The 13,445-nt window shown below is 39.6% G+C and overlaps 1 protein-coding gene across 1 annotated transcript in view; it reads left to right on the top strand.

The window, feature by feature from the left end:
* ICA1 (islet cell autoantigen 1) overlaps window positions 1-13,445 on the top strand; it is a 154,707-nt gene that overhangs the window by 33,601 nt on the left and 107,661 nt on the right. The window contains exons 5-6 of the mRNA XM_023224871.3: window positions 6,776-6,899; window positions 9,674-9,872. Coding sequence (XP_023080639.2) covers window positions 6,776-6,899; window positions 9,674-9,872 — 323 coding nt within the window. The remainder of the gene's footprint in view (window positions 1-6,775; window positions 6,900-9,673; window positions 9,873-13,445) is intronic.

Raw genomic sequence — 13,445 nt, forward strand, 5'->3', positions numbered from 1 at the left:
AACGATATTTTCATATAGTCAGACGGTCTTAAAAGCATTAACAACAAAGTTATCTCTGAAATACTAAATATCAATTATGTGTTAGTACATTTTTAAGTTTCCATTTGTAGGTCATTTTAATAATATAATCTCTGTATTTTTGAGACTAGACTATGGGAAGTCTTTCTGTTGCTGACTGCTGACAAACCCCTTTTCAGTAATCACAGATTTTCTACATCAGTAGAAAATTTTTCTATGTCATTTTTCTACATCAGTAACATTTTTCTACATCAGTAGTATTTTATTAAGACAATCATTTTGGTAGGCTGAGTGCATTGGCTCACATCTGTAATCCCAGCATTTTAGGAGGCCGAGGCTGGAGGATCACTTGAAGCCAGGAGTTTGAGACCAGCCTGGGCAACAAAGTGAGACCCCCATCTCTACAAAGAATAAAAATACCTAAAAATTAATCCGGGTACCATGGCATGTGCCTGCAGTCCCAGTTACTTAGGAGGCTGAGGCTGGAGGATCACAGTGACCTATAATGAGCCATTGTGCTCCAGCCTGGGTGACAGAAGGTGACTGTCTCTTTAAAAAAAAAAAAAAATTACTTCAGGAAAGTCCAAAATCATTGTATGTAGAGGCAGTATTTTATAAATTATCTAGGTTAATATTTCCTAAGTGTTTGCGCTAAGACATCTCCAGGGCTGCAACTCCAGGTCTTGATCTGTAAGGAAATTAAGACACATGACCATCACTCTCCTATTTATCTTTCCTGCATCCAGTCAGTCTCAAATGCTGGTGTTTGCCTCCTAAATAGCTCTCAGATTCTCCTTCCTCTCTCCGTCTTCTCTGCCACTATGTTGGTTCAGGCCACCACCATTGCTCTCTCACTTGGTTTACTAATCGTCTTCCTCACTGATCTTGCCTCCACCTCTGCTTTCTCTAGCCTATTGTCTGCACTGCTGTCAATCAAAGTACACTTTTAAACCTGATCAGATTCTTCCTTGGCTTAAACCTTGTGTTCTGGGAACTACTGGTCAAACTTCTTCTTACTATACCCACCATCCCCCTAGTACTCACCATGAAATGAATCATTTTCATTTTTATGGTAGAAAACAAAATAATTTAGAAAATTATAACTTTAATTTTTTAAGTAAGTCATATGAGGTTGGTGTGTCCACTTTTCATTAAACAATACATAGTGTAACAAGGGAAGAAAAGAAGGATGCTTGCATATTTCCTGTAAATAGTGATTCTCTAAACAGAAATTATGTTTTCCACCTATATTAATGTTTCTAAAAGAATATAGAGGAAAAACTTCCCCCTAAACCACCTCAGAGTAGTTAATAGAATTATAATGGAACACCATCAAGGCTCATAATTATCTTGTAATATAAAGGGTTAGAATCGTGTCCCCACCCTTGAAGTAGTCACCTGGTTGTGCCAGCAGAGCTGGCTGTGGATGGTGGCTAAGCCCTTTTATGTCTACCCGCTAAGCTCATGTGAGCCATACCATCTCAGCAGAGACAGGAGGGAGGAGTTCTGCCCTGCTTGGACTTGAAAGAGATCCCAATTTGATAGAAGACTAAAAATAGTACGGTTAATTGAGGATGTTGCTATGTAGCTGTCAAAGAACCAAAAATGAGGAAAATCTGTGAACTAATAATGGAGCAATTTGGAGGATATGCTTTTAAGTGAAAGAAGCAAAAGATAAAAGCGTATCTCTAGTATGCTATCCTTCATGCAAGCAAGAAGGTGATATAAAATATAAATGTAAAAAAAGGTAATATATATAGAGTGTATGTATTACCATTTTTTTACATTACATTTTACCATCTATATCTCTATCTAGAGAGCAAGCCTGCTCATTGTGCAAAGGAAATTTAGGAAGGATAAACCAGAAGCGAAAGAGACTGGATACCAGTGGTGGGTGAGGATGGGAAAAGGGTTGAGAATGGAGGAGCAAAGGTGAGGAGGGAGCTGTACCTTCCTGAGGTACCTTCCCATAGCTTTGATTCCTAGAACCATAGTGACATTTCATAGACTCAAAAAATACTTAAATCCAGCCAGATGTGGGAAAATCTAAAATGGAATGCAAACAGTAGCAAATGAACCTAATTGCATTATAAATGAATAACATTGTCACAGTGACAATGAACTAACCTCAGTAGTTTTGGAACATAATTATTTTTAACTAGATACTGAGGCTAAACACAAAAAGAATTATACATGGAAGCCATACTCTCATTGGTAAAGGAATTGGTATAGGAATACGGGTTAGCAATGCTGAAACTACATTATGCAAATATTGAAGTTGAACTATCTGTAAAGACATTGTGGATGATGAGAGCCAGATTTCTCACTCCCTACATTAGAAAGAAGTTACAGATAAAGAAAAGGAGAAGCTAGAAGGAACACTGTGGTGTTGCACTGGCATCAAAGGTGCTACTATGAAGTCATTGTTTTTAATATCTATAGAGATAGATACATACAGAAATAAATGCAGATGAGGTTGTATGCATGGGTTAGTGTACATGCATATATTTCTTGCTTCTTTGAGCTGACGTGACCTAGAAGCACTAACACCCCATAGCAGTGAGTACATCTGGCACCCAGATCTTGCTTTCTAAATACCTTTCCCCAGTAAAAGAAATGCTCCTTGGAGAAGTGGTTGATTCTAGGATTGGGGCAGGGAAAATTCAAAATGCACCTGTATTATTTGTAACACTAGAACATAAGGAAGTGCTTGAGAAAGGATATGTTGAAGGGACACGGGAGCAAACCTATGATCAAAACTGGCACAATTTGAGCAACAAACTAAATAATGATAAATAATACTAGTATTGAATTATAACCCGTAGAATAAAATTAATTTCCCTTAAGTCTATATGAAGAGAGAGAGAGAAATGGTGGAGAAGGGACAGCTTTGTCTCATAAAATAATTTCAGTTAATTAATGGAAAGAATAAGGGAACTACAAAATCACCATTAGGCAAACACCACAGTGAGAATTGTGACAGGTGAGATTCACTGAAGAGTGTTAGTGAGTGAAAGTTCGAGGAGAAAATGAACATTTGCATCGTCTGATGTATTCCCCGCAAGATTTTTAATGATTATAAAAGGAAAAAAAAAATTCTTAACTTTACAGTGGAGAAACCCAGCAGATACCTCTTTAACCGAGCGGTTGAGCTTGACATCATGAGTGATGAGGTACACTGAGGTCATGTAACCTCTGATGCTGTGCACTAAGAAAGACTCTTCAGCACTGTGTATCCTTCCCAAATATCCATAACCCCAGCCTAATTCTGAGAAATCAGACAAACCCAAATTGGGGCACATTCTACAGAAGATCTAACCAGTACTCTTAAAATCTGTCAAAGTCATGAGAGATAAAGTCAAAGGAACAGTCACAGATTTAAGAGACTAAGGAAACTCAATATTTTGGTGCCAGGCGAGACCCTAAATTGGATCCTATAACAGAAAAAGAATGTTAATGGAAAAACTGGTAAAATTCAAATAAGGACTATAGGTTAGTTGATAGTATTGTACCAGTGTTAATTTCCTAATGTTGATTATTGTACCATGATTATGTAAGATGTACATATAAGGGGATGCTAGGGAAAAGTAAGTACTAGGGGATGTTAGCGAAAGGTATACAGGAACTCTATATACTGTTTGTAATTTTTCTGTAAGTCTATCATTAGTTCAGAATAAAAGGTTTAATACATGTAAATTGGATCACATAGCTCCCCTACTTTTAAAAGCCTCCAATAACACATAAAATGGAATCCGACTCCCATTCTTATACAAAGGACATGATCTGGCCCCAGTTCACCTCTTCAGCCACCTTTTCCCTTGTCTACCAAACTCCCGAGGCCTTTTGCACTGGATGTTCGTGCTGCCCGGAAGGTCCCTGCTCTCATAGTCCCAAGACTATTGTCATTCAGAACTCAGCCTAATGGTCACCTGCTCAGAGACGCCTTCCCTGATTACTTTGTCTAAGGCAGCTACTGACCACTCACTCTTACTCCCCATCTCTCATTGCTCTCCCTGGTATTTTTCTTTTTTGTGTTTCGTGTTTGTGATTATATTTTATTTTCTATCTCCTGCTGCTTGAATATAAGCTCTGTAAGTGTGGAGAACTCCTTTATCCTCTTCATCACGGTATTCTAGTGGCAAGAACTGTGCCTCGTATGTGTTGGATCATCCATAAATCTGTGCTGAGTGAGTTAATGCTGTCAAGCTGATTAATTTCATAGTTCCATAGTTGCCTTGTTTTTAAGGGCACATCTGAAAACCTAATCAGCAAGTAAATATAAAAATGTTTCTGTCTCTGAATTCTCAAGTCCCAAATAATTGAAACCTTATTAATAGAACATTTTGAGTTATCTTTTTTTATTTTTGCTTTCTTCTTGTAATAGAAGCAGATGTTTTGCTATGTTGCACAGGCTTATCTTGAACTCCTACTATCAAACGATCCTCCTGCCTCTACCTCCCAAAAGTGCTGGGACTGCAGGTGTGAACCACCACACCCAGCCCTCTTGCATTACCTGATACCTATGTTATACCTGAATTTTAAACTTCTATAAGTTAATTTCAGTATTTGAATTTTTAAAATTAAAGAATGACCATCCCTTCTCAGAAAATCTAACCTTGACGCTGATAGAGGTCACACTTCTTTCCACTGCCCTCTGAGTAAGTATTGCCAAGTAATCAGAGTCAGCACCTAAAATGAAACCTGTTTGCTGCCCCAAGTTAATCCTCAAGTGCCTAAAATGAGCCAAAATTATTTTTAAATGCTTCAGCCTACTTAGGTTTATTTAGGAAAGATACGTTTCGCCAACCATGTAATCATTCAGGTACCACGAATTGGTTTCTTCCTAGCCTTAAGCTAAATGCATTCATTTGTATGTGACTTGAGACTTCAAGGTAAAAAGGGTGACAGTAGCCTCATGCTATTAAGAACAAAAATGAGAAATTGCTCTCCATAGGGAAAGATTCATTGTGGACTTGAGTGAGACACATATTAGTCAGTGGGGAGGAGAAGGAATGGAAGGTATTAAAAAACAAAAAAAACCTTCTTATAATTATAGGAGTTTTTAAAAAGCTACATAGAACCATGGCATGACTATTAAAAGGCAATAAGTATTTAAACTGAATTAAAGTGTATGAGGATAACAAGGCAAAATTATAGTTAATTCAGTTCATAAGCATTTAATTAGCACCATGAATTTAAGACTTTATGCTTGGCCTGGGGAATACACAGTTTGAGTGAGATCCCTGTCTTGGAAAACTTAGAGCCCCCTGGGAAAGAGAGACACACGCCCAGTCACACAAGGTGAGTGCTAAGTCAGGTGCCCAGAGAGCGCTGCTGTCTGGAGAAATAGGGATCAATTGCTTCACAGAGGAAGGAACCTGCGAGCAGGCCTTTGATGGTGAGCTTGATTTTTGAGAGACAGAAGAGAAACAGGGTCATCGTTTATCTCTCAGGAAAAATGGATTCTAAAAGCCTCTTCTTGACTGGGCCTTCCCAAGGGAATGTTTAGAGTGAAACTATAGTCACAAATTAATAAGGTAGCAGTATCGAGTTTAGCCTTCACCTTCGGATTTGTGGCTCCTGCCTAATGTTATACAATTATTGTTGGTGAGATTCTGTCAGGAATGGGGGTACGTTCTTAAAGAAAAGTCTGACTGGTTTGTGAAAACTGGCAAGAATCCTAGTAGCATTTAGAAAGCAGTTTTAAGAAACACATGGTGTATAAATACATCAATACGGAAATAGGAAATAAAAGTAATGTTCAAAATCTGTTGATGGTAAATGCTGTGTTTAGGGGGAAAGCACATCCTAGGAAGCTAAGTGTCACTCTGGTGCCGGGGGCTTGGCTGCTAGTGTGTGTTCAGGACCCCTACTGTGCCATTATGTGGATGTACTGTATTTTATTAAACTAGTTCCTAGTATAAGGAGAGTGTTTTACTATTATAAATAATGATGCTATGATTGTTTTTGCATTTACATCTTTGTGCCCATTTTACTACTTCCTTAGGAAGTACTCCTACCTAACAGTAGACGTGCAGAATCCAAAGATACATGCAATTCTGTGATTTTTTAAAATGTTTACTGTCAAATCAATCTGTAGAAAGCTTGCACCAAATCACTTTCCCACCAAAAATACCATCTGAGGTTGTCTTTAAAAATAAGGCCAAGATTAGGCATCACCAATTCAGATTTGGTTCCAGCTCTGTATTTTTAAAACCCACTGTCATCAACCTGATGACCTCCCCACCCTCAATCCCTACCCCCACTTCCAACCAAAAACCTGTGTCACGGCTGAGGTATTTGAATTGCTTTGCAATCGAATAGAACGTAACTCAAAAAGCAGAGATCAAAAGTCAGCAGGAGAGAATAATGGGAGGCAGCTAGCACTGCATCCTAGGCAGCCACAAAAGATTCCCACAGTCATACTTGACAAACCCAACTCCTTTATTTCAGCTCGAAGCAGCACATTATGGGCTTGCTTTTCAGTACAGAGGTCATTTTCTGGTTCTGATTACAGGGCACCAAACTCACTGACAGATGTATTCAAGTGAATTTGATCTCTTGTATTGTAAATGGAAGAACAGCATGAAAGTTAAATGGGGGGTAGGGGGAGCTTACCTTGTAGCCTGCCACTTGGATTTAATTTCATCTCGTCTTCGCCTCTGGAAGAGAGAGGACCTTGTGATTTGTCTTTCTTGTTCCCTTTGTAATCAAAATGCTCATTGTTCATGGTTCCTTTTGGTCTTTTCTTCATCAGTCTTGTCTCAAGAAGAAAACGAACTGGGAAAATTTCTTCGATCCCAAGGCTTCCAAGATAAAACCAGAGCAGGAAAGATGATGCAAGCGACAGGAAAGGCCCTCTGCTTTTCTTCCCAGCAAAGGTGTGTGGCCTTCAGTGGGGATCTATTTGGAGGGATCTGAGGAGACTCTGGGACGCACCCTACTCATGAAGGGGAATCTCACAGTATTCTTTAGAAAGATTTTGCCTGAGGCTGAGGAGCTGCACTGTACTCACTAGTTAGGCAGTTTGTATTTCACTCTCTAATTAAGATTAATACATAGGATTTTTTTTTCCTCCCTGTTAATTAAAAAAATTTTTTTTTTCATTTTTCTTTTGGTCTATAGGGGCATTATATATGTCAATCAGTATGAGTGCTGTCCTGGGCTTATGTTTGACCTTCCGTGTTGCTTGTAGCAATCAGTCTGGTCCCCTTCCAGCAGCTGATTAAAGCAGGAGCCTAATGAGACCAGGTTGAAGGGTTCCTTCTCCACTCTCTGTGGGCCAATTAACTTCAGAGAGGTGCTGTTCTCATGCCCAGGTCCACACTGCTCAGACCGCGGACCATGACCTGAGAGTGTGTTAGAAATGCAGAATCTAGGCCGCACCCCAGACATGCAGGATCCACATCCCCATTTTAACTAGACCCCTGTTGTTTTGATGTAAATTCAAGCTTGAGAAGCTCTGGTACAGGGAAAATTGTGGTAGATGAGTGGTATTTTTTTTTTTTAACACACCTGTGACTCATTTTTATGGTGGATGTTAAATAAGCAGGAGCCCCTGCACACAGTCACCCTCTGCGCCTGAGAAAAGTGACACTCCTCCTCACTCCCTTCTCTCCCAGTAACTAACAAACCCCTAAAATGTCACCCACTAATATTAGGCAGAATGTAGGTAGTTCCCACAAATATTCCAGCTATAGAAATTTCACTTACTCAAATTGTCCAGCATTTTCTTCTATTAATGTCTCCTTGCTGCTTTCCCTCCTTTTGGGCCAACAGCAGGCCAGCAGCATGGTACATGGTTGTTCCTATGAAAACCCAAGGAAGATGGAGTAGAAAAAAAGAGACCTACTGCATCTCTTTTTCAGTGGTGTCTTCTCCTGGGCATTTAGGTTCTTCCTGATGACATTTGGACCCTGACTTTGTGGGCAATGCCAACTTTTATGCTTGAATGAAACCATTTCTAGTAGTTCTCCACACATTTCCCAAGAGGTATTTGTTTATCATCTTAAATCTTACCATTTAGTATTATTTATAATTTTTCTATGTAAAAATACATACTCATTCTAGAAAAATTTTAAAATAGAGACAAACCAAAAAGTGAAATTAAGAAGCAACTAAAATTTTACTAATAGAGATGATCTACTTTTAACCTCTTAATTAATACTTTCTATGCATGTAGGACCTTTTCAAACCTTGCAAGAATAATTGATTCCTAAAAAAGTATTTCATAGAGTAAGTTGTCATATGTTAAACATATAATTATCACTAACTTCAGTGAGAAAAATTCTTAGGCAAAGGAAGAGAAAAAGGAATCTAGAAGTAAACAGAATCGTTAGGGAGATAGCTGAGGACTCTTGATCTCTTTAAATAGAAGTCACCAGTTACACAAACCTTCACACCAGTGTTGTTTTACTGACTTATTCAGTAGTCATTGCTACAACCACATATTCTATTTGATGAAAGGTGAGTATTAAATCAAACCAACAGGAATAACAAGCTTACTTTATGGCAACAATGTCTTTGAAAATAATCTGCAACATCTAGGTAGGACAGTGTGAGCAGGCTATTCTTATACAAGTACTCAGTAGTTAAAAATAATGCTTTACAGACAAGAAGAAAACTAGGGGAAATAGTAAAAGGAAATTTTTTCTTAAATAGTTCATTGCACCATTTGTAATCTTACCGTGCTACACACACCTAAGGCATTGCAGACGTTGATGGAATTTCCAAAAGCTGACTTCAGTTCACTGACACCATTGTTCCCTTTAGCTAAATAAGTTTGCATTTTAATTGATATTTAAATATTCATTTTTTGGCATCTGTGCCCTGAAACTTCATGGAGAAGAGTATATTTTAAGAGTGTAATTCATCTGACATTGTTCATTTTTGGGTAGGGAGATGGAAGAAGCAGTATTTTTCCCCAAGATGAGTATTATATCCGAAGTTTAATATGCCTTAAACGTTTTTTGGCTGGGTAAATGGCATATGTTATAGCCAACATTATCATAATTTTACACCTACTTCATCACCTTCATTTCTGGTGTAATGTCCTCAAGTGTTTTTTTAGCAAAGATGAAATAATGTAACCTGTCTGAAAGTAGTAACACACAATAGCCTCTTAGTAAGTGTGCTGGTCCCCCTTCCTGTACCATTTCAAAATGCTTCTGCTCATATTTCATTCCTCTGTGACTATTGGAGTGAGCAGCAGATGCCTTGGCCTTTGGAGAGTCATCTAAAATGGCCTAGTCAGAGAGACACTAATCATATACACTCCATCCCTCCTCAAAGGGCCAAATGTAGAAATGGGCAGTGGTCATGCCTTGGCCATCCTCTATGAACACAGGATTGACCCCAGCTTCAAATGAGCACTCAGCCCAGGCTCAAGACCACCCCCAACAATGCAGATGGAGGTGCTTGCCAGTGGTCCAGTTAGTAGCAGTAAGCTAAGGGATGGGTACATGGATAATCTTCTCTGGCTGACTCATCAGTTCAAACTACATGTATTTCAATTATTATTCAGCAAATATTGATGGAGCATCTTCTACATTCCAGGCACTGTTCTAGACTCGTAAATCTAAGATTGGCAGAATGTCAAGGAGTTAAATTGCTCACTGGCTTAGTTTTGAAAGTATGGCTTTGTCCTCCTGTCTAGGTTGGCCTTGCGAAATCCTCTGTGTAGATTTCACCAAGAAGTGGAGACTTTTCGGCATCGGGCCATCTCAGATACTTGGCTGACGGTGAACCGCATGGAACAGTGCAGGACGGAGTATAGAGGAGCCCTATTATGGATGAAGGACGTGTCTCAAGAGCTTGATCCAGACCTCTACAAGCAAATGGAGAAGTTCAGGAAGGTAGGAGGTTTTATGAGGGTTAGCAGAATGGGTACCTGCTGGAAGGTAATGAGGTGTGATTTGAATCCCTCTGGTGACGAAGACATAACTCAAAAGCACCAAGGATGCAATTAATCATCGCTGGTGTCTTTTTATGTGACAGAATACCAATTAATGTGATTCGTAATTCTCTAAAGGATAAGATAGAAGAGACAGCTGGAAATTGCTGGGATTTCATAACTGCTTTTAATTGAAGTCAGATTTTCTTATAATGCACACTTTTTGTAAGGTTGTCACTTTTAAATGCCTTTTCATGCATAACTAAAAATCAAGATTAGATCAAATGGATCGGGGAGATGAGAACAGACTACTGGGGAAATCTTTTAAAATTGCTAATGCATATTAAAAATTAATAGAATAATAATGCTCCTTTGTTTTGTGACATGTTCAGAAGCAGTGGGGTTTAGTTGCAGGGTTGACTCATGCAGCATTCCTCAGAAATTTTTCTGAGGAAAGTATGTGGCTGAAGAGATGGCTATGCTCTTAAACTTCATTGAAATATTTGGTAAGCAGCAAAGAACAGGCTTGTTGGTTTTTTAATTATCTTGTGTCAATTTAGCAGTTTGATTTTGTCATACAAGAATACATTCCACCACTAGGTGGCAGTCTTACACTGAATATTTATGAAAATGTAGCGAGATTTTTGTTGTGTACAATCTTGGTGGTTCTTTGTTTGGTCGCCTGGATGTATTTCAGGGTGTGAAAGAAAAAAGAATCAGCCAAATGTTAGGCTTGACATAATATTGTGTCAACTGTCTTACTCATTTCAAATGATCCATTTGTAATCGTGATATTGCTTCAAATCCCTAGATTTCTTATTATGTACATTATTGCAGAGCTACAAATAGAACCTTCACTCGCGTTGGAGGTTAGCTCTGTAGGGGTGGAGGGAAGGAAGGTGCTTAAGAATACGGTCACAGGCCGGGCGCGGTGGCTCAAGCCTGTAATCCCAGCACTTTGGGAGGCTGAGACGGGCGGATCATGAGGTCAGGAGATCGAGACCATCCTGGCTAACATGGTGAAACCCCGTCTCTACTGAAAATACAAAAACTAGCTGGGCGAGGTGGCGGGCGCCTGTAGTCTCAGCTACTCGGGAGGCTGAGGCAGGAGAATGGCGTAAACCCGGGAGGCGGAGCTTGCAGTGAGCTGAGATCCGGCCACTGCACTCCAGTCCGGGCGACAGAGCAAGACTCCGCCTCAAAAAAAAAAAAAAAAAAAATACCGTCACCAATTCTTGACCTAGATATAGATTGATTGATTCCTTTAAAGTCAAGTTTTATCTTGGTTTGTGATTTAGAGCCCTTCCCTCTGAAGAGAAATCAGGGTCCATTTTATTTCTGATCACAGATGTCCTTCATGTGTCAGCAACATCTGACTTCTTCATGAGGTAGGCTTCTGAGTCATAGAAAATCAGGACTGAAAAGGCTGTTGTGATCCTCTAGTGAAACTCACTCATCTTATAGAAGAGAAAAATCAAAGCCCCTAAATTGTAAATAACATTTTTAAAGGATTGCTAGCTAGATGCTGGTGATCCCAGGCTACTTTTGAAGTTTTCTAACTTTTTAATCGGGCCAGTTATTTGGTTTGTCATTAGTACTTTATTTGAGGGTTGAGGAGAATGAAGAGGGTGAAAAAAATTGTCTACAAGGCAGAGTGCTTATCATTTATATCTGTTGCCTTCTTTAATCCTCATAATAACCAAGACACTGATTTTATTTTATAAGTGAGGAAAATGATACCCATGTTAGGAAATTAGCCCAAGATCAGAGAGGTAAATGAGAGTCAGAATCCTTCAAAATACACATAATTTTCTTCTGTAAGAGAGAATACCTAAAATTGAAAAAGGCCTTTCATAGTAATTCCTCTCTTGTGATTTATTCATTCAATTAATATTTATTGAACACCTGCTATGTGCCAGGTAATAAAAATAAATGTATGATTATTCTGGAAGGCAGAAGAATTTTATGTGGAATTGTGTTTTTTTTGGTTTTGTTTTGGGGGAGTGGTTACTAACTGTAAGGATGAAATAAAAACCAAGCCCTTCGTCATTTGGTTTGAATGTTGAAACATTACCCATTCCTTAGTGTCATCAGTCTGTTGATTTTGGAAAATATGGTTTTAAAAGAAAAAAAAAAAAATCCTCTGCCATGCAGAAGTTGCCGAAGCCTTACTCCCCAATCCCATGTGTGCTGGATTCAATTTAACAGCTAAACATGGTGTACTTAGAATCTTTTTTTAAATAAGCCTATCTTCAAGTGTATATTTGATTAGGCCAGACTCTCCACAAGAACAGGAACCGTGTTGGGGATCTGCACAGCCAGGGCCAGTCCAGCGCCTGGCCCCAAATTAGCACACACATAACCGATGACAAGATTCCAGGCACTGAGTTGGAAGTGCCACACCCATGTTTTCTCAAACCTGTGGGGCATTCTCACCATTTGCAACTGACCTCATGATGGTTTGGAAATTGACATACGTGGTTTTGCATATAAGAAGTTGCATTATTAATGTGAGGCTTGCTGCCCTTTTTAGAATGAATTTAAATTGTGGAGTTTTCTCTTCACTTGGAGTTTATAACTTGACATTTAACTTTGAGCAAGCTTTAGTGTTTCGTCCCAGTAGGACTCCATTTTAAACAGTCTCCATTTCTCTCCCAGGAATGTGTTACCTAAATGTGTTTCTGAGTCATCTAGGAGAGCGATCTAGCTGCCAGTGGCTCCTTGGGAGTCACTGTGGGAGGGGGAGTTTCAGTCTCCTCAGGGCCAGCTGCCACCTTCACATCTCAAAGGATGAATCCTGAGCTAAAGTAGTATTTTGCTATAAATTCTCTTTTTTAAGTTCACACTTTCTGATGGAGACAAAGTTCGAATTCATACCTCATGGATGTGGTCTCCCTATTTGGATTCCGTGGTATCTACTCATTCATTTATTGTCCATTCAACAAATGATATTGAAGCTGGGCCCTGTTCAGGCAGCATCCAGAGGAATACAGTAGTAAGGAAGCAGACTGATCATTGCCATCTTGTCTTCTACAGTCATGTGGGGCTAGAGCAAGTAAACGCAGTACAGCATGGCGAACAGTAGTGTCTGTGGTAGCACGTGGTGCCTCAGGAACTCCTGGGAGGGGCTTCCTGGAGGAGGTGGCACTAAACAAAATGTGAAGGGCGGGTAGGAAGGAGCTGAGTAGAAAGAGTAGGAGCAACAGAGCAGCATTCCAGGCTGAGAAAGCAATTTACAGAAAGATCTTTTAGGGGAAAGGAGCAGCACACTTAGAACCAGAGCACAGAAGGTGAGGTGGGTGTGGAGATGGGGTGCTCTGACCATGGGGCTAGAAAGGGAGACAGGACTAGAATAAAAACAACACTTCGCTAAGTGTGGGGGTAGTGGGAGGGTGTAGGGAAGGCAGGAGGCATGATCAAGTTTGTGTTCTTAGATTGTAAGATGGAGAAAGGATTGCAAGGGCCTAAGACTGGAGGCTGGGAGAACTACTGGGAAGCTTTTATACAAACCCGATGAGACATGAGGTAACCGTGA

This window comes from Piliocolobus tephrosceles, chromosome 8, assembly GCF_002776525.5.
Source record: "Piliocolobus tephrosceles isolate RC106 chromosome 8, ASM277652v3, whole genome shotgun sequence".
In the NCBI taxonomy this organism is placed as follows: Eukaryota; Metazoa; Chordata; class Mammalia; order Primates; family Cercopithecidae; genus Piliocolobus; species Piliocolobus tephrosceles.